This window comes from Haliotis rufescens, unplaced genomic scaffold, assembly GCF_023055435.1.
Source record: "Haliotis rufescens isolate VD_foot unplaced genomic scaffold, xgHalRufe1.0.p SCAF_13, whole genome shotgun sequence".
Taxonomy (NCBI): Eukaryota; Metazoa; Mollusca; class Gastropoda; order Lepetellida; family Haliotidae; genus Haliotis; species Haliotis rufescens.
Window position 1 is genome coordinate 37471191 of NW_025963813.1, and position 22956 is coordinate 37494146.

The 22956-nt window shown below is 39.9% G+C and overlaps 3 protein-coding genes across 3 annotated transcripts in view; 1 reads left to right on the forward strand and 2 right to left on the reverse strand.

The window, feature by feature from the left end:
• Positions 1-932: 932 nt before the first annotated feature.
• Positions 933-1861, reverse strand: LOC125378741. Its single transcript, XM_048394699.1, has 2 exons — positions 1858-1861; positions 933-1822 (listed from the first exon to the last, which is right to left on the reverse strand). Exons 1-2 carry the CDS (start codon positions 1859-1861, stop codon positions 933-935), a joined length of 894 nt encoding a protein of 297 aa, XP_048250656.1.
• LOC125378742 (platelet binding protein GspB-like) lies at positions 1858-2742 on the reverse strand. The gene has a single exon (XM_048394700.1). It carries the CDS (start codon positions 2740-2742, stop codon positions 1858-1860), a length of 885 nt encoding a protein of 294 aa, XP_048250657.1.
• Positions 2743-20630: 17888 nt separating this feature from the next.
• The window catches only part of LOC124119036 (putative N-acetylated-alpha-linked acidic dipeptidase), a 193303-nt gene continuing 190977 nt past the window's right edge, over positions 20631-22956 (forward strand). The window contains exon 1 of the mRNA XM_048394522.1: positions 20631-21290. Coding sequence (XP_048250479.1) covers positions 21274-21290 — 17 coding nt within the window. The 5' untranslated portion in view covers positions 20631-21273. The remainder of the gene's footprint in view (positions 21291-22956) is intronic.

Genomic DNA, 22956 nt, shown 5'->3' on the forward strand with positions numbered 1-22956 from the left:
TGCTTTGGGTAAACCTGATGGGCACAGGCCTGGTGCTGCCAAACTACAAATACCCACTGTGTTCTTGTACCAACTTATCTTAGATGTTTTATCCAAAAAAGATCAAAATATCGACATTTCTAGAAAAGTGCAGGAGTGAGTTGGGTTTAACACTGCTTTGAACAGTATTCCAGTTATATCACGACATGACAGCTTAATGTGGAGGAAAGACCAAAGCGATGCAGGTCTCAGACGTTTATCACTTTCGTGAAAGCCACGAGTACGAGAATGGTCCTGACAAACCTAGAAACATAATCGGGCTAAATTTCAAGAAGATACATGAAAGCTAGGATAATAAGATTTATTGGTGTATTTATGCCATACAACCAAGTGATCTTAGCTCTGAGACAAAGCCTAGGTTAAAATAAGGGTTAAGATAGCCACAGCTCTATGAAGGTGGCCGGTAAGACCTACACATGTACAATGATTCTTATGATAGCTCTACCTTCATTTTTAAAAATCCAGTTTCATGATGCATTAAACTACACTGCTTATATGTTACATGTAGATTGAGAGAGAAACCTTATCAAAATGGGAAGGCCAAATGTAGTTTCTTGTTTCACTAACAGGTTGACCCTAAAGTTTACAAATGCAGTTGCTTCATAACATTCCTATATGTTGTGGTTTATTCAATATATATTCTTTGTTTAACCTGTTTTGATATATTTGTATTTCAAGAATTGATTTCAAAATAACCTTATAAGACAACATTTGTGACTCCAATATATTGTTATTCTTTTTCTATTGGAGTATTGACTGAGGAGTCATTTTGTAAACAGTCCTTTCCATTTATTGACACTCTTTAGAAGATGGCACTTTGTCGCAAGCAGCCTGTTTGTAACCGATATGTTTTCTTCCATAACAAATTGATTGCATCTTCCTTAAAGATAAATTCAGTTTGGTCCAGGTGAGCTACAGTGCCTTTCTGTGCCCGACGCATTCACCCTGATGACATGTGTCAGTGTGACTGAACACCTTTGTGTAGCCGACTCATTCTCCCTGATGACATGTGTCTGTGTGGTCGACTCATTCACCCTGATGACATGTGTCTGTGTGGCCGACTCATTCACCCTGATGACATGTGTCTGTGTGGTCGACTCATTCACCCTGATGACATGTGTCTGTGTGACTGAACACCTTTGTGTGGTCGACTCATTCACCCTGATGACATGTGTCTGTGTGACTGAACACTTTTGTGTGGTCAACTCATTCACCCTGATGACATGTGTCTGTGTGACTGAACACTTTTGTGTGGTCAACTCATTCACCCTGATGACATGTGTCTGTGTGGTCGACTCATTCACCCTGATGACATGTGTCTGTGTGACTGAACACTTTTGTGTGGTCAACTCATTCACCCTGATGACATGTGTCTGTGTGACTGAACACCTTTGTGTGGTCGACTCATTCACCCTGATGACAAGTGTCTGTGTGACTGAACACCTTTGTGTGGCCCACTCATTCACCCTGATGACATGTGTCTGTTTGGCCGACTCATTCACCCTGATGACATGTGTCTGTGTGGCTGACTCATTCACCCTGATGACATGTGTCTGTGTGGCTGACTCATTCACCCTGATGACATGTGTCTGTGTGGTCGACTCATTCACCCTGATGACATGTGTCTGTGTGGCTGACTCATTCACCCTGATGACGTGTGTCTGTGTGGCCGACTCATTCACCCTGATGACAAGTGTCTGTGTGGCTGAACACCTTTGTGTGGTCAACTCATTCACCCTGATGACATGTGTCTGTGTGGCTGACTCATTCACCCTGATGACAACTGTCTGTGTGACTGAACACCTTTGTGTGGTTGACTCATTCTCCCTGATGACGTGTCTGTGTGGTCGACTCATTCACCCTGATGACAACTGTCTGTGTGGCTGACTCATTCACCCTGATGACATGTGTCTGTGTGGTCGACTCATTCACCCTGATGACATGTGTCTGTGTGGCTGACTCATTCACCCTGATGACATGTGTCTGTGTGGCCGACTCATTCACCCTGATGACATGTGTCTGTGTGGCTGACTCATTCACCCTGATGACATGTGTCTGTGTGGTCGACTCATTCACCCTGATGACAACTGTCTGTGTGACTGACTCATTCACCCTGATGACATGTGTCTGTTTGGCTGACTCATTCACCCTGATGACATGTGTCTGTGTGGCTGACTCATTCACCCTGATGACAAGTGTCTGTTTGGCTGACTCATTCACCCTGATGACAAGTGTCTGTGTGGCTGACTCATTCACCCTGACATGTGTCTGTGTGGCTGACTCATTCACCCTGATGACATGTGTCTGTGTGGCCGACTCATTCACCCTGATGACATGTGTCTGTGTGGTCGACTCATTCACCCTGATGACATGTGTCTGTGTGGTCGACTCATTCACCCTGATGACAAGTGTCTGTGTGGCTGACTCATTCACCCTGATGACGTGTGTCTGTGAAGCGGACTCATTCACCCTGATGACGTGTGTCTGTGTGGCTGACTCATTCACCCTGATGACATGTGTCTGTGTGGCTGACTCATTCACCCTGATGACATGTGTCTGTGTGGCTGACTCATTCACCCTGATGACATGTGTCTGTGTGGCTGACTCATTCACCCTGATGACAACTGTCTGTGTGACTGAACACCTTTGTGTGGTCGACTCATTCACCCTGATGACGTGTGTCTGAGTGACTTCGCAGTGCATTGCCAACCTAATGAAGAGGCCTGTCAATCACCAGTACTTTCAACACAGCTGTGTACACGGTTGCCAACCCCCTTTTGCTGCATGGGATACAAGAGTCTATGTAGAGGGTATTCGGGACATAGCAGTGTGGTATGCAGGACACAAATCAAATTGTATTTGATTCACAGATTCACTATTTTAAGAAACCATAATGTTGTGCTACAATATTTTCTTTATGTTTTAATTTTTGTCAGTATTGTAACACCCCTCATGATGTTCTCCCTACTAGGGCTGAGGCAGGAAACTCGGGTACTCGGGTACTCGGGTCGGGTGGGTACTGAGTAAGACCCGGGGACCCACAGGACTACCTGTGGTTAGTCACATGGTATAATGAGAAAAATTCACAACTACAACTCCATGGTTACCTACAAGTCGCTAACGTTCGTGTAGTAGGGCGTGGAGTCATCCCACAGATGACATCCTTACCTTGTCAGCTTGCTGACGGGGTTAACCTCTTTGGTCATGTGGACAAGGCGTCTGACCTCAGATCTGAAGGTCCGTGGTTCGAATCCCATCACGGGACTCGAAAATTTTATGGCCGCTACATTCGCATATCTTTCTGACTATAGGCATATTACTTGTGACTTTTAATTGTTTGGAGTAAAGATACAGGCATCTGGTAAAACAATTTTTCATCGGAAATTTGGTACCCAAATCAGACCTACAGCGGGTATCCGGATAGGGTCAGGTAACAGGGGTCAAGTACCCAGGTAGTAAATTTTGACTCATTCCAGCCCTACTCCCTGAAGTGATTTTATGGTACGAAAAGCAACTCCCACTTAAAATATATTTCTTAAATAACCCTTGGATGATGTACAAGTAACTTGCGGGCACGGGTGGCCCAGTCGTTTAAGCCACCACAATTCGCTGTGTAGAGTTGCGTCCCTTGGGCACGCCAGAAACCTATGATTGTGGGTTCAAATCCTGGTTCGCCCCGATTATGTTTCCAGGTTTGTCAGCACCATACCCGTGCTTGTGGGTTTCGCCGAAGTGGTAAACATCTGAGACCTGCACCACTTCGGGCTTTCCTCCCACATTAAGTTGACATGATGTTATAAAACTGGAATTCTGTTAAAAGCGGCATTAAACCCAACTCACACACTCACTCACTACAAGTAACTGCGCTTTGAGCAACCACATAGTGGGTTGAAAACAGCGCCTAAGGAATGGACTTATTAATATCATCAACTGACTCAGCAGATACGTTACCCAAGTTGATGTTTAGTTCTTGTTGAAAGTTAATCCATCATATGATACTTCCAAATGTCATTCAGATAATTGTTGAAGAAATAGCTGTAATAGTTGGTAACATTATCTTATAACGTGGTGACGTACATATGATATTGATGGAAAGGTATTTGTTACAATGTTATGCTATTCTCATTACTGTATTGTTTTTCACTCACAGATAAAATTCTGTACATGTATTCTGATACGGCATAAATTCTCTTCACTGATTGCTATGAGAGTCGCCTCGGGGCTCGTTTGAGATGTTCACTACCGCGTAAGAAAACTTTTGCGCAAGACTGAGACATTTGAAGATTTACATGCGAGGGTTCTGTGAATTGAATTAATCACTTTTTTAACCGTTGATATATGTTTTAATGGTGAGTTATGTTAGTTTTTTTGTTTTGTTAAAGGGCAAATATTATCTGTCAGTAACTATATAGTTATGTTAACATTCTTGTAAATTAACAAACGTCTGTTCTATCGTACACAAAGAAAATGGCTATCTGCAGGAAATTCACAATTTATCCAATTTCTTGTACAAATTAGCGCATGAAGTATAAAACAAAGTCTGGAGTACAGGAGTCAATCAGAAGATTTATGATATTTCTTTGTCATGGTATAATTTGTTTTGTTATTTTGGGGGTCTTCTGTCGAATATGTCCGTCAGAAAGTATCACTAAAATGATGACCTTCGACCCTACTTGATTTGCTACTTCCTACGGTACATGTATCTCGGTTAAACATCGTGGATTTAACTAAAAGTGAATTTTAATAATTTGACCATTATGTTATGCATTCAGCCATGATAAAAAAAATAAACTTTAAAGCGTTTTTCTGATATTTTTGGTGTGATTTAAAAAAAAAATCAAATCTTTTGAGCAAGCGTTTACATTTTAAAGATGTAATGTCTGGACAACTTTCTCTGCTACAGGACAGAAAAATGTGACTGAATAATTTACTTACCGTATTCGACGTAATATGCACCCAGGGCACTCTCAAAATTAGAAATAGGGGCTCTTATTAGAATGGTATATTGGTGGAAAAAAAACAGAGTTGAAAGAAAAATTTCGTGGTTTATGCTGACAGCCTGAAAATGTTTGTATAGGACAGATATATTTTTCCAGAATTGAATTGCCCATAATTAAGGGTGCATATAACACATGAGTGCGTATTATACATGAATAAATAAGTCTTGTGTACATTGATGAATCGGAAGGGGTGCTAATTGGGATTGTTCACTAGCCAATATATTAACAAATATCGACGTGGGCGCTTATTAGAACGGGGCGCTTATTACGTCGAATACGGTATTTCAAACTTATGAAAAAGTAAATTTAAATCAGAACTAATTAGGATATGAGTTTAAATACAAAAATTAATTAACTTTACCTTAAGATAATTTCTTAATTTGAAGTTTACATGATATATGGCTTTAATATTGGACGAGAGGTCAGGCACATGACCATGAAACTGATGTTCATAAGTTCATGAAAGACACAATTTGACGTTCATATGTTTATCACGAGACTGTCTTCTTGAAATGACGTAAACACTGACGGACCACTTCCACATTCCCGGGGAAACCCCTGGGAATTCCCTCGCACGAATACATACAGAAAGGTTGTTCTTCATCATTTTGTCCCTTTAGGTTACACACAACCAAATGTTTTCCCATAGACTTCTATAGTAACGTTATATTTTTTTTTTAAATAACTAAGCATTCAACAGCTATTACCTGTACGTGTGTGCACAGTTTGGCCTTAGAGCAGCAATAAAAAAATAAAAAATGACTAGCTTAGCCAGCTCCTTTTCCGAGTACCGGAAGCTAAACACACCACCCCTAGTTTCGCACCAAATGTCACCTACTTGAAAATAGCTGTGGTCACATTCAGCATAAGTCATCATGTTGAAAAAGACAGTACTAAATATAGAAAAACATGGTCAGTTTTACTAACTGGATGGATGTACATTTGAAAGACATAAAAATCTTACAGAATATCCTCCTATCACAGCCTGCAGATATCTCTCGATCTGCACTGAAGGCTCCCTACGAAAACCGCACTGTCCAAACTGGTACTGATTTGGTGTAGTAGAACCTGTAGCCTTGAACTAAGAGAGTTTGCTGCATGATCGTTTATGAATATACACACTACGACCCATCCCGGAGAACAAAACGTAGAAATACTCACCCACTATCACAGTATAAATTCAGTCAGTGACAGTCTACAGCAATCTATGAATTTACATTAGTATTTCTGTGACACATCTTTATAATCACCTTTAAATGATCAGCCAACTGATCAATGATGACTAACACATGTAACTGCCACAGTTTCATTAACGACTTTGGAAATCTCTCCTGTTCATACAGTTTGGCACTCACTCTTTGAAAGTTCTGCCGTGATATTGCTTGAATATTGATAAAAGGGGCATAAAATCAAACTCACTCACTCACTCACTATGAAAGTTCATACTCCAATGAACTGAGACAAAGTGAAAGACGATTCTTAAATCTATATATCATGATTTTTCTTATTTCTGTTATTTCAGTTTGTGTTGCTGTACACACGGCTAAAATAGATTAATTACCAGATTCTCATCCAAATTTTGAAAAAACGGAGTCATTTGATAAAGTACTCATGTCAATTCGGTTAGCACACTATCTTTAATGAGTATTCGTTCACTGGACTTATGTTTGTAACCTATTGCATGAATTACCGTATTCGACATAATAAGCGCCCCGCTCTAATAAGCACCCATGACGATATTTAGCACCCCTTCTGATTGATCAATGTACAAAAGATTCACAAATAATATGCACTCGTGTGTTATATGCACCCTTAATTATGGGCAATTAAATTCTGGAAAAAATATCTGTTGTATATAATAAACATTTCAGGCTGTCAGCATAAACCACTTAATTTATCTTTCAACTTCTTTTTTTTACCAAAATAATATTCTAATAAGAGCCCCCTATTTCTAATTTTGAGAGCACCCTGGGCGCGTATTACGTCGCATATGGTACCAACAACACAAGGAGTAAGTGGGCATAGTTTAATACCACTACAAACTACACTATATTAAACTAAACAAAAACATAAGTTAGCAACCACAATAACAATACCTGCTGGTAAAACTGTGTCTACAGGACAGGGCCCTGTTCCACAAAGCGATCTTAGTGCTAAGGTGATCGTAACTCCCATACTTTAACAAAGGCTTATAATAGCCGTAGCGCTAAGATTGCATTGTGGAACGGAAGCCTGATGGATAGTCTCAGACTAATTCAAGAACAAAGAAGAAAATGTAAACCTAAATAACCCAATACTGCTGCAATCTTAGTGCTAAGGTGATCGTAACTCCCATACTTTAACATAGGCTTATGATTGTCGTAGCGCTAAGATCGCTTTATGGAACGGAGGCCTGATGGATAGTCTCAGACTAATTCAAGTACAAAGAAGAAAATGTAAACCTAAATAACCCAATACTGCTGCAATCTTAGTGCTAAGGTGATCGTAACTCCCATACTTTAACATAGGCTTATGATTGTCGTAGCGCTAAGATCGCTTTGTGGAACGGAGGCCTGATGGATAGTCTCAGACTAATTCAAGTACGAGGAAGAAAGTGTAAACCTAAATAACCCAATACTGCTGCAATCTTAGTGCTAAGGTGATCGTAACTCCCATACGCTGAGATCGCTTTGTGGAACGGAGGCCTGATGGATAGTCTCAGACTAATCCAAGTACGAAGAAGAAAATGTAAACCTAAATAACCCAATACTGCTGCAATCTTAGTGCTAAGGTGATCGTAACTCCCATACGCTAAGATCGCTTTGTGGAACGGAGGCCTGATGGATAGTCTCAGACTAATCCAAGTACGAAGAAGAAAATGTAAACCTAAATAACCCAATACTGCTGCAATCTTAGTGCTAAGGTGATCGTAACTCCCATACGCTGAGATCGCTTTGTGGAACGGAGGCCTGATGGATAGTCTCAGACTAATCCAAGTACGAAGAAGAAAATGTAAACCTAAATAACCCAATACTGCTGCAATCTTAGTGCTAAGGTGATCGTAACTCCCATACGCTAAGATCGCTTTGTGGAACGGAGGCCTGATGGATAGTCTCAGACTAATCCAAGTACGAAGAAGAAAATGTAAACCTAAATAACCCAATACTGCTGCAATCTTAGTGCTAAGGTGATCGTAACTCCCATACGCTAAGATCGCTTTGTGGAACGGAGGCCTGATGGATAGTCTCAGACTAATCCAAGTACGAAGAAGAAAATGTAAACCTAAATAACTCAATACTGCTGCAACATGGGAGCGGAGGGAGGGGGGCCAAACACAGCATGCGCGCTGAGCGACAACATAAGTCACATAACTCTTAATTTATGTCCAACTAAGGCTGGGATGGGTAACTCAGGTACTTGGATCAGATGGGTACTGAGTAGGACCCGGGTACCCACAGGACTCCCCGGACCCGTGGTTAGTCACGTGATATATATTGTTTCATGACTAAAATTATCTATAACTCCAGGGTTACACTACAAGTCACTCATGTTCGGATTTCTTTCTGACTCTGCACACAGTCCTTCTTTTATTTGTTTGAATAAAGAAAAAGCAACTTCAGTGAATGCATAACCAGATATGTGTATATAAATACATTTTATTAGGGCTGCAGTCATACTATTCCCAATCGGACATTTTGTACACATCTCTTGAGACCTACAGCAGGTACCCGGGTTGGGTAGGTTAATTGGTGGTGGGATACCTACAGGAAGTCATGTGACAAGCCTGGAAGGTAAATAAGCATGAATGTGTCTGTAAAAAGTGCCTTAGTGCTAAGGCCACCCTTTATTTAAAATTCCATTCATTAATTTAGCCAAAGTCGTTTGTGAACTGATCGGGAGATTGCACCAGCTCGTTCATTAACAGCAACAACGATCAATTTACCGCTACTGGTGCTTTGAAAGGAATGTTAGTTGACAGAGAATGGATAGATATATCTTAAATGTCATATTTTGACTCATTAAGAGTCATATTTGTTGTAGTCTGATAATTATATGACAACATATTCTATTCTCGATCAAATTAGCAAAAATGTGGGAACACGCGAACGGTGACCAGGCAAACAGTTTCATACATAAAATAATTCCGGCAGTATATATGTTACAGGAAACAAGTATAATCAGTGATTAAGTCTAATGACTGAAAATTTCAGTGATTATGTCTAATAACTGATTCACTCGGTGCTTATGTCTAATTACTGAAATCTTCAGTAATTAGACATAATCACTGAAATGAACCAAGGGATTTTATACTTGTTTACTGAAAGCATATCCCTGCCTTGTTTTTATAATGTGTGCTAGTTTTGAAATTAGATTAGCTATCAAAGTAAATACAACCTCCTGTAACCGGATACCTTACACAAAAATCACAGAAATAAGCTTAAACAGTTCAATCTTTTATTTCATAAAATGGTATGACACGAATGGTATGACATGAATGGTATGACAAATAGCAGTCAGATGGACACTCAGGAATGTTTGTTTGCACATGAAAGACTTGAATAACATCTAGAATTACATTGCATCTTGGCCTTAAAACATTTGCAGCGATTGGTCTGACACCGTTTAGTTCCAACACAATTACACCTTACAAAGCCTTGACCACCTCAGACTGAGTCAAGTTGAACTGCTTGACGCAAAGAGAGTGTTCGATCGGTATTGAAATCGTCAGCATTATACAGGGTTGAAGATGCAAGGCCAGTCCGAGCCTCAGATCCGAAGAGAACTGCAAATGGTGAGGTTTTGATACCACTGTGAGGACTTGATTTCTTCTGAAACTGGACGAACTTAAGTCCTACAGTCCAATCACTGGTGTCATTGTCTCCAAGCCAAGCAACTAGAATGTCTTTCATGTCACAGTTCGCCCTCTCTACAGAACCTTGGCTTTGGGGATGTCGAGGCTTTCCATGCACGATCACCAATGAGGGCCACATAAGTTTCAATTCAGTTACAACCTGTGCTGTAAATTCAGATCCATTGTCACTTTGGAGCACACAAGGAGCGCCAGGTAGGAGAAATATGTCCAAAAGTTGATAGGCGACTTCAGAAGCACGTTTAGACATTAGGGGACGCAACACAACAAACTTGGTAAGATGATCTTGGTAAACCATGATCCACTTATACTGGCCTTGACTCATTGACTGCATGTCGATGAGGTCCACTTGAGCCCTTGAATTAAAGTCCTTGGAAAGAATGGGCTTGACAACGGTCCCCTTGTTGGTTGCCATGACCAGTTGCCAGTTGGTGAGCGCGCTTGATAGTGTGAGATTGGCTTAGGACAGGATTCTGAAGCCTTCTCACAAGGTATTATAAAAAGGCAGGGATATGCTTTCAGTAAACAAGTATAAAATCCCTTGGTTCATTTCAGTGATTATGTCTAATTACTGAAGATTTCAGTAATTAGACATAACCACCGAGTGAATCAGTTATTAGACATAATCACTGAAATTTCCAGTTATTAGACTTAATCACTGATTATACTTGTTTCCTGTAACATATATAAGTGCAACGCTTATTATTATTATTATTATTATTATTATTATATTAAGTAAGGATAAGATTTATAGATGAACAACTTCTTTGTTGCATCCATGTTCATCCATAAATCTCATCCTGTCTTGTAGTACTCCAACTTCTAAATGCCTTTCAAAGATTTAATATGATATTGGAGTATACTATTCCTGGAAAGAAATTGGTCTTTGATACATTTCTTATGATCACTGCATCAAAATATCTTCAAGTTATGTTATTGGATATCTTTTAACCAAGTCATAAGTAGATTGCATATACAGCTGATGCCATTTCTGACTTAGCTTACGAGACAAATACAGACGATAATCTTAATCTTCGCATAGAAAACACTGCCTAGCAGAACAGAAAATTCAGTTGAAATGGTACATCACCTTTTCTTGTGATGTTTTATCGCAAATTTAACATTTTCATTGACCGAGTTTGTTATTGATCTTCTGTTCGTCTCCGGAAGCGATACCGTGTGTGCACTTGAGGGGAAATGAAGGGAATTAACTCTCTACATTCAAGCATTGCGTAAGATTGTTTACAAGACTACGGAAGTCCTCAGATAAATGCACATGCGCATGTCTTATGCATCTTGACCGCTACCAGGAGAAAAGCAGCAGGTTGCCACTATGTATGAATTAAACACATGGGCGCGGCAGTGATCATTAATGATAAGGGGAGGTTGGGTAGCCTAGTGGTTAAAGGGTTTGTTCGTCACACCGAAGACCCGGGTTCAATTCCCGGCGCATGGGTACAATGTGTGAAGCCCATTTCTGGTGTCCCCTGCCACGATATTGCTGGAATATTGCTAAAAGCGGCGTAATACCATACTCACTCACTCTAATGATAATCTATTGCTGAGGTCTGTCCTTTGGCACATGGTCGCTGTTATTATTTTGAAATAATAACCCGTGTGTATTAATACAATGAATTTATTTCACTCAAAGAGAGTAAACAATGGCAAAAACAAGGGTCAAAATTAAAAAATCCCAGTCAAACGATCAGGACATGTTGCCAGACAAATTCCTGGTTCAGTTTGTTAATTGTTTATTTCTTTTTAAGTTCCTCATTAAGAAAAACAAAACTTTTGCATCTTCTTCAGTTTTCTACCTCTGTAGAACAGATACACCACTTTTTGTCATTTTATCAAATACCCTAAAAAATGTGATATGTACATACTTGTACTGCATACTCACTCACTCACTCACTCACTCACTCACTCACTCACTCACTCATCCAATACCGCAGATAAGCCAACACTTTAACCACATGGCTACCCTACCACACTGTTCCTATTTCCACCTAACCAAGTCAGTCTGTAATAAATTCCTACACCATGAATTCAAGTGAGGCTGTGTGTGAGTGGTGAGATGAGATTCCAGTGATACGCATCGCGCGCTTGATACCCAGGTCCTCAGAGAACCAGTGTCAAGATAGACATCCATATGTGGCCGATCAAATCGCCAGTGCAAACAACATTCTGCATGTTTAATCACACAATTAACCTTCGTCACTTATGGCTAAAGAAGGCCATCGCTTCACAGGGCACATGAATAGATCACTGATGCTGACCAATCCATTATTCAATAGAGGTTGTTTGTTTGGTATTGTATGATGTCGCTCTTGTTTCCGCGTGGCGCGAGTCATGAAATCAGCGGACACTGTTAATGCATGACTGATCAATGAGATATTGTCCACAACACAACCAATGAAGACTGAATTGCGTGCCCCACTCATCACCTTTTCTTGAGGAGGATCTCGTTAATTTTCCATGTGATCAGTACCCTTATTCCTCTGTTATTTATTATTCCTGTAAGATGAGAAGTTTCTTCCAGTGATGAAACCAGTTTTAATGTCAGCTCCATCATGATATTATGTGTCATGTTTTTTATCGTTATGGAAACTGATGAAGTGGTATTTGTCGTTACTGTCTTTCAAGCTGACATTTGAGAGATTGGGATGTATGAAAGTAAATTAAACACAAAAATAAGAATTTTATTGGTTAAACAGAAGGATTGTGTTTAATATGCAAGTAATAATATTATGTTGATTTTATTGGTGAAACAGAAGAATTGTGTTTAATATGCAAGTATTATGTTGATTTTATTGGTGAAATGTGGAATGATTAATATTGTGTGTGTAATATACAAGTATTTTGTTGACTTTATTGGTGAAACAGAAGGATTGTGTTTAATATGCAAGTATTATGTTTAATTTATTGGTGAAAGGTGTGCAGCAGGGCGTGGAGTCATCCCACAGATGACATCCTTACCTTGTCAGCTTGCTGACGGGGTTAACCTCTTTGGTCATGTGGACAAGGCGTCCAACCTCTGATCAGAAGATCCATGGTTTGAATCCCATCACGGGACTCGGACATGTTATGGCCGCTACATTGGCGCCCAACGTGGGGCTGAGCATGTTCATATTAAATTTGAGCAAAATAAGCCTCAGTACCCTACTATGCAGCCCAGGACGTGCCTTCTGTTGACGGGGGAGTATGTAGCAGGGCATGGAGTCATCCCACAGATGACATCCTTACCTTGTCAGCTTGCTTTACGGGGTTAACCTCTTTGGTCATGTGGACAAGGTGTGCGACCTCTGACCTCCATCAGAAGGTCCGTGGTTCGAATCCCATCAGGGGACTCGGAAATTTTATGGCCGCTACACGTGGAAGGATTAATATTGTGTGTGTAATATGCAAGTATGATGTTGATTTTATTGGTGAAACAGAAGGATTGTGATCAATATACAAGTATAATGTTGACTGTATTGGTGAAACGAGACTAGGACAGTCAACAGGGTAATATGCAAGTATTATGTCCACTTTATTGGTGAATCTTTGCAACTGTCTTGACTGACACACATCAGAGCAGAAACGTAAATGTGTTTGAATGTGTTGAAACACACTGGGACTGCCATATTGTCTGAGACAAGTCCACCTTTAATGCTGGTTACCTCAGAGACATAAGTGGCCCTGTGGTCCACTGCTCTGAAGTGTTGCCCACCTGTGTTGGTAACATATGTTTGAATTCCAGAGTTGCTCTGATTAAGAACCATGGTTTCTTCACTCTGGGTTTTCCTCTAAAACTAGACCCGTGAAGATCCCGGTTAGAATAGGTCTTCAGCAACCCATGCTTGCCGTAAAAGACAACTATGCTTGTCGTAAGAGGCGACTAACGGGATCGGGTGGTCAGGCTCGCTGACTTGGTTGATGTATGTCATCGTATACCAATTGTGTGGGTCAATGCTCATGATGTCAATTACTGGATTGTCTGGTCCAGACTCGATTATTTACAGACCCCCGTCATATAGCTGGAATATTGCTGAATGTGGCATAAAACAGCAAACAAACCAGCCTCCCACACTAAGCATAACACCCTGCTCATATTTAGTCATGCACAGAGAGAGAGATATTAACAAGTGAGTGAGTGAGTGAGTATGGTTTTACGCCGCTTTTAGCAATATTCCAGCAATATCACGGCGGGGAACACCAGAAATGGGCTTCACACATTGTACCCATGCGGGGATTTGAACCTGGGTCTTCGGTGTGATGAGCGAATGCTTTAACCACAAGGCTATCCCTCCGCCCATTAACAAGTTATACAAATCGGTTATACTGCACCATTTTTTTCATGTTCTGCTCGAGAGACTGTAAAAAGTTCATGAAAACGCAATGTCCATTTAGAAAATGGTCAAATGTAACAAATGTTATATTTGGGACAACACTCTCTAAGTAAAGCACAGATTCTAGTACTTTTGGGGTTGAGTCCCGTCGGGGATTCGAAACCCACACTGCCAGTGTGAGGCACCTAATCACCAGCACACAAAGCCAGAGATCTAAGCCTCCGAGGCTTCCAAAAAGAAAGTCCGACAACTGGTAGTCTAGATCGCATAGTTTGTGTACCCCTCTGACAAGTGTAAATTGGCACGGCTCCCATGGCTGAAAGCTATGAAAAGTACTAGAACTTGTACTTTACAAAGAAAGTGTTCTTCCAAATTTAACCTTTATTACTGTAAATGCTGATTATATTCAAAACATAATTTTGTAAAAACTTTTATCACAATAACTTTTCATGAACTAACCTCCATTCATTTGTAATTGTTTCATTTTATCTCCTTTGGACAAACATTTGTAAAACAAGAAAAAGGACTGTCATCAGACATCATGAGTATCGATCCATGCAATTGGGATACGATGACATGCATCAACCAAATCAGCAAGTCTGACCACCCGATCCCGTTAGTCGCCTCTTCCGACAAGCATAGTCACCTTTTACGGCAAGAATGGGTCTTCACGGGTCATATTTCATTAAGACAATTTTACAACTCATTTTTCGGTAAAATATTTTCAATTTCAGAGACTGCATGTCAGTCTTATAATAATGCAGTAGACATTTTGAGATGTGACTCACAATGAATCATCCAAATGTCAGCCCTATCATGAAGTATAAGGTATATATTAGCCATGCCACTAAACTGACTTTTATGACTACATTATCTTCCTCCATTTAAATTATGTGATACTTTTAAAGTCGCTCTTATTTTGATCTACATTTCAGTGTGATGTATGATTTCATCATCTGGAAGCCTCCAGCCAATATCAGGGTGTCCAATGGCAGCCATCATGAACATGATAATGATTAGGCGATATCACTTTCCCTTCACAAAATAAAACCCGAGTCGTGTTCCCCCACACAAAAATCCCAGGGGCTTCTTTATGAATGATAAAAAAACATTTCATACTAAATATTGGAAATATGGAGCAGTTCCGTTATTGGTTTAATAAAGTGATGCAGATGAAGCAGAGTGATTGGTATCTGTGTCAGCGATGTTGTAGATCAATAACAATGAAATACCTGATGCTACTTTCCTACCACTCACTCACTGTCATTTACTGCCTAGATTCAATCAATACATTGCCGATACAATTACAGAATTTCCCACCTGGCCGCCATTACCACTGCTATGTACGTCTCTCAGTGTAACAATGACAAGTGAGGGATTAATGTTGAGTGCCTTCCGTCTCCGTGATGCATACAAGTGCTGTTTATTGGTTGTCTGGAAAGTGTTATTGTATCTGTGTACATTATGTGTCATTGACATCTAAGTGTACATTATTACTGATACGACCAAATGTTGAATTATTAGATAGATATCACATTGTTTAATATTTTTTATTACTTACGGAAATCGAGGATGTTTAGTCCTACACTATATATATAGGTTTGGAATTTTGATAATTTTGGCTTCATTTTTAACATTTTGATAATTTAGTATGGAAGGGCTGTGCAGTGACAGATTTCGTTAAATATGGAAGATATAAAAATACTGAATTTATTGAATATTTGAAAGCTAAAGGATGTTTTTATTTCAATTGATGCACGTTTCTGGGTAGGTTCAGCTTCAATCAATATCATTCAGCAGTTCCGTGTCACACCTGTTGCCATATTTGGTCATGGCATTAATGACATTCAGGACAGAAACCTGTTGCAGGCAACTCTTTAGAATCATTCTTTTGCATTGTTGCTCTGGACATTTTCATCTATTTCTGTTTCCAGGGCAACCAATATGCACAACACACAGAAGGCACAGAAGGTGGTACTTACTCACTCACTCATTCACTCAAAAGAAATAAGAGAAGTTTAGAACAGACATCCTCACATGTTCTGTCCTGTTGGTACATGTACGACTGTCCATGTAGAGGACAAGGTGCTTGTGACAGCCACACTGATGCATTTATAGACCCTGGATCTTCCATTCACCTTCATGGGTCATGTTGCTTCTAAGGAGATGTAGAAAACGTAAAAGATCACAATGGACTGACTATGGACATTGTGAGACAGACACACCGACTACCTGTATTGTGAGATAGACACACCCACCACAACAACCTGTATTGTGAGATAGACAGACCCACTACCTGTATTGTGAGATAGACAAATCCACTACAACAACCTGTATGGTGAGATAGACACACCCACTACAACTACCTGTATGGTGAGATAGACACACCGACTACCTGTATTGTGAGATAGACAAATCCACTACAACAACCTGTATGGTGAGATAGACACACCCACCACAACAACCTGTATGGTGAGATAGACAGACCAACTCCCTGCATTGTGAGACAGACAGACTCACTACCTGTATTGTGAGATAGACACACTCAACTCCTGTATTGTGAGATAGACACACTCACTACCTGTATTGTGAGATAGACACACCCACTACCTGTATTGTGAGATAGACACACCCACCACAACCACCTGTATTGTAAGATAGACACACCCACTACCTGTATTGTAAGATAGACACACTCACCTCCTGTATTGTAAGAAAGACACACCTACTACCTGTATTGTAAGATAGACACACCCACTACCTGTATTGTGAGATGGACACACCCACCACAACCACCTGTATTGTGAGATAGACACACCTACTTCCTGTATTGTGAGATAGACAGACTCACTACCTGTATTGTGGGATAGACAGACTCACTACCTGTATTGTGGGATAGACACACCTACTACCTGTATTGTGGGATAGACACACCCACAACCTGTATTGTGAGATAGACACATCCACTACCTGTATTGTAAGATAGACACACCCGCAACCTGTATTGTGAGATAGACACATCCACTACCTGTATTGTAAGATAGACACACCCGCAACCTGTATTGTGAGATAGACACATCCACTACCTGTATTGTAAGATAAACACACCCGCAACCTGTATTGTGAGATAGACACATCCACTACCTGTATTGTAAGATAGACACACCCGCAACCTGTATTGTAAGATAGACAGACCCACTACCTGTATTGTGAGATAGACACACCCATTACCTGTATTGTAAGATAGACACAAGCACCTCCTGTATTGTGAGATAGACAGACTCACTACCTGTATTGTGGGATAGACAGACTCACTACCTGTATTGTGAGATAGACACACCTACTACCTGTATTGTGGGATAGACACACCAACTACCTGTATTGTGAGATAGACACACCCACTACCTGTATTGTAAGATAGACACAAGCACCTCCTGTATTGTAAGATAGACACACCTACTACCTGTATTGTGAGAGAGACACACCCACTACCAGTATTGTAAGATAGACACACCCGCTACCTGTATTGTGGGATAGACACACCTACTACCTGTATTGTGGGATAGACACAACGGCTACCTGTATTGTGGGATAGACAAGCCCACTTTTGAGATAGACAGACCCACTACCTGTATTGTAAGATAGACACACCTACTACCTGTATTGTGGGATAGACACACCCGCTACCTGTATTGTAAGATAGACACACCCACTACCTGTATTGTGGGATAGAGACACCCGCAACCTGTATTGTGAGATAGACACACCCACTACCTGTATTGTAAGATAGACACACCCACTACCTGTATTGTGGGATAGACACACCCACTTCCTGCATTGTAAGATAGACACACTCACTACCTGCATTGTAAGATAGACACACCCACCACAACCATCTGCATTGTGAGATAGACACAACCACCTCCTGTATTGTAAGATAGACACACCCACTTCCTGCATTGTAAGATAGACACACCCACCACAACCATCTGCATTGTGAGATAGACACACCTACTACCTGTATTGTGAGAGAGACACACCTACTACCTGTATTGTGGGAGAGACACACCTACTACCTGTATTGTGGGATAGACAAACCTGCTACCTGTATTGTGGGATAGACACACCTACTACCTGTATTGTGAGATAGACAAACCTGCTACCTGTATTGTGGGATAGACACATCCGCAACCTGTATTGTGAGATAGACAAACCTGCTACCTGTATTGTGAGATAGACACACCCATTACCTGTATTGTGAGATAGACACACCCACCACAACAACCTGTATTGTAAGAAAGACACACCCACTACCTGTATTGTAAGATAGACACACCTACTACCTGTATTGTGGGATAGACACACCCGCTACCTGTATTGTAAGATAGACACACCCACTACCTGCATTGTGAGATAGACACACCCACTACCTGCATTGTTAGATAGACATACCCACCTCTTGTATTGTGGTTGGTTGGTTGGTTGGTTTGTTGTTATACACCGCACTCAGCAATATTCCAGCTATATGACGGCGATCTGTAAATAATCGATGTCACTACATCGTGTTGATATATTGTGTCACTACATTGTGTTGATACATTGTGTCTCTACATCGTGTTGATAGATTGTGTCTCTACATCGTGTTGATAGATTGTCACTACATCATGTTCATAGATTGTCACTACATTGTGTTGATAGATTGTGTCTCTACATCGAGGTGATAGATTGTCACTACATCGTGTTGATAGATTGTCACTACATCGTGTTGATAGATTATGTCTCTACATCGTGTTGATAGATTGTGTCACTACATCGTGTTGATAGATTGTCACTACATCGTGTTGATAGATTGTGTCTCTACATTGTGTTGATAGATTGTCACTACATCATGTTAAAGATTGTGTCTCTACATCGTGTTGATAAATTGTGTCACTACATCGTGTTGATAGATTGTGTCACTACATCGTGTTGATAGATTGTCACTACATCGTGTTGATAGATTGTGTCTCTACATTGTGTTGATAGATTGTCACTACATCATGTTGATAGATTGTGTCTCTACATCGTGTTGATAAATTGTGTCACTACATCGTGTTGATAGATTGTCACTACATCGTGTTGATAGATTGTCACTACATCGTGTTGATAGATTGTGTCTCTACATTGTGTTGATAGATTGTGTCTCTACATCGTGTTGATAAATTGTGTCACTACATCGTGTTGATAGATTGTGTCTCTACATCGTGTTGATAAATTGTGTCACTACATCGTGTTGATAGATTGTGTCACTACATCGTGTTGATAGATTGTCACTACATCGTGTTGATAGATTGTGTCACTACATTGTGTTGATAGATTGTGTCTCTACATCGTGTTGATAAATTGTGTCACTACATTGTGTTGATAGATTGTGTCACTACATCGTGTTGATAGATTATGTTACTACATCGTGTTGATAGATTGTGTCTCTTCATCGTGTTGATAGATTGTCACTACATTGTGTTGATAGATTGTGTCTCTACATCGTGTTGATAGATTGTGTCTCTACATCGTGTTTATAGATTGTGTCACTACATCGTGTTGATAGATTGTGTCTCTACATCATGTTGATAGATTGTCACTACATCGTGTTGATAGATTGTCACTACATCGTGTTGATAGATTGTGTCACTACATCGTGTTGATAGATTGTGTCTCTACATCGTGTTGATAAATTGTATCACTACATCGTGTTGATAGATTGTGTCTCTACATTGTGTTGATAGATTATGTTACTACATCGTGTTGATAGATTATGTTACTACATCGTGTTGACAGATTGTGTCACTACATCGTGTTGACAGATTATGTTACTACATTGTTTTTTACATTGTGGTGATCCTTTATTTGATCCATTGTGTTGAGACACTCTGTTGACAGATCATATTGATGTATTTGGTCAACACATTGTGTCAATACTTTGTATCCATACATCAGGGGTGATCTGTAGTTATGATACATTGTTAATATTTTGAGACAATTCACGCATTGTGTCTATTTATAATGTCAATATTCATTGTGTTTATACATTCAGTGAACACACTGTGTCGAAACAGTGGATATGCATCACGTCAGAACATTGGTCAATCCGTTGTGTTGATAGACTGTGTCCCAGTATGCAGTAAACTGGCATTATCCTCCAGCACTGTGCCTCTCCCAGATTGATGGAGTTTCGTAAGTGAATCTATCCCATATTAATTATATCTTGACGACATTAAATCCACTACCTCCTTCGCTTGGATGTAATACTCAGAGTATGTATTACTGTTCTAAGAGTGCCAATGAGCGAGTAATTCCCTGCCGCCTCTCTGTATCCAAATATCTGTCTGTCACTCTCAGTCCCTCTGTTGCTGACAGTGAGCTGCCATCCATATAAGGCTGTATTCTCTAGACGATATATCCTGCCTGGTGTATATCAAAGTTCCACATGGCTGCTACCTACACTATATCCTCTTTACGGCCACCAGCTGTTGCTTCCATTCCGTGTAACACAATGTCAGGTCTTGTTTACCAAAATACATGAATTTGATGAAATTTGTCCTGTTAGATTAGGTGCTGTATCTGAAGTGTCTCCTGCCTTGCAGCTGTTTGGTAGATGTGGTATTTCAGCACCATAACACGAGTCATTTGCATGTAATGTCGTGATGAAAAAACACCTAATTGCATTGTGGCCTATATCCAACCTGTAATTCCAGGCGTCCATGGATTTGATAACCATAATGAGAGATTGTGGCAGAGTTACTGAAGCAGAGCCGCACGGCAGTGCGCTGGCCGCGTCGTCATACAGCCTTATTAACACATAGCGCATTTCCTGGGTCGATCAGTGAGTTTTATATTACTCATGTGCTTTATTAAATAGGATTCTGTAACATTGACAGAGAGGAGACACTTGAATATCGGAGTCTGGTGATTGACATTTTGTCTGGATTCTCGGCAGTAGTGCTGTGTAAATATTGGTGAAGTGATGCACTCTTGGTAAGCTGTGAGGACGTCTCTAGAGGAAGAACGGCATAAAATCATGCTCTTTGCAGAACTGTGAGTAAACTTCTAGATTTATTTATTCAACAGGTGTTCACATTTTGAAGGCTTAGTTGGTTTTGGGATCAAGACCATATTTTGAGATGACAGCTGAAGTGCCTAGTCATCTTGTAAGTCATAATGTCCCATTCTCTGTATTTCCTGGGAATCCTGGTAATGGGCCTGACAGGTGAGTCAACACTCAACCCTGCATCTTCATGTTGATATGGATCCTGCTCTGGGCCAACTTGGGCTGGGTCTTTGTGCATTCATGTGTTAAACATGTAGCAAGTATGATGATATTCAGTTAACACCCAGTGTGTGATCTGATGGTTATCTCAGTCAATCTGTGTTAAATATATAACCAAGTATGATGACATGATTCAGTTAACACCCAGTGTGTGATCTGATGGTTTCTCAGTGTACCGGTGTTAAATATATAACCAAGTATGATGATATGATTCAGTTAACACCCAGTGTGTGATCTGATGGTTATCTCAGTCTGTGTTAAATATATAACCAAGTATGATGATATGATTCAGTTAACACCCAGTGTGTGATCTGATGGTTATCTCAGTCTGTGTTAAATATATAACCAAGTATGATGATATGATTCAGTTAACACCCAGTGTGTGATCTGATGGTTATCTCAGGGTATTGGTGTTAAATATATAACCATGTATGATGATATGATTCAGTTAACACTCGGTGTGTGATATGATGGTTATCTCAGTCTGTGTTAAATATATAACCAAGTATGATGATATGATTCAGTTAACACCCAGTGTGTGATCTGATGGTTATCTCAGGGTATTGGTGTTAAATATATAACCATGTATGATGATATGATTCAGTTAACACTCGGTGTGTGATATGATGGTTATCTCAGTCTGTGTTAAATATATAACCAAGTTTGATGATATGATTCAGTTAACACCCAGTGTATGATATGATGGTTATCTCAGTGTATCTGTGTTAAATATATTACCAAGAATGATGATATGATTCAGTTAACACTCGGTGTGTGATATGATGGTTATCTCAGTGTATCTGTGCTAAATATATAACCAAGTTTGATGATATGATTCAGTTAACACCCAGTGTGTGATCTGATGGTTACATCTCAGTCTGTGTTAAATATATAACCAAGAATGATGATATGATTCAGTTAACAACCAGTGTGTGATCTGATGGTTATCTCAGTGTATCTGTGTTAAATATATTACCAAGTATGATGATATGATTCAGTTAACACCCAGTGTGTGATATGATGGTTATCGCAGTCTGTGTTAAATATATAACCAAGTATAATGACATGATTCAGTTAACACCCAGTGTGTGATATGATGGTTATCTCAGTCTGTGTTAAATATATAACCAAGTATGATGACATGATTCAGTTAACACCCAGTGTGTGATATGATGGTTAACTCAGTCTGTGTTAAATATATAACCAAGTATGATGATATGATTCAGTTAACACTCGGTGTGTGATATGATGGTTATCTCAGTCTGTGTTAAATATATAACCATATGTGATGATATGATTCAGTTAACACTCGGTGTGTGATCTGATGGTTATCTCAGTCTGTGTTAAATATATAACCATATGTGATGATATGATTCAGTTAACACTCGGTGTGTGATCTGATGGTTATCTCAGTACATCTGTGTTAAATATATA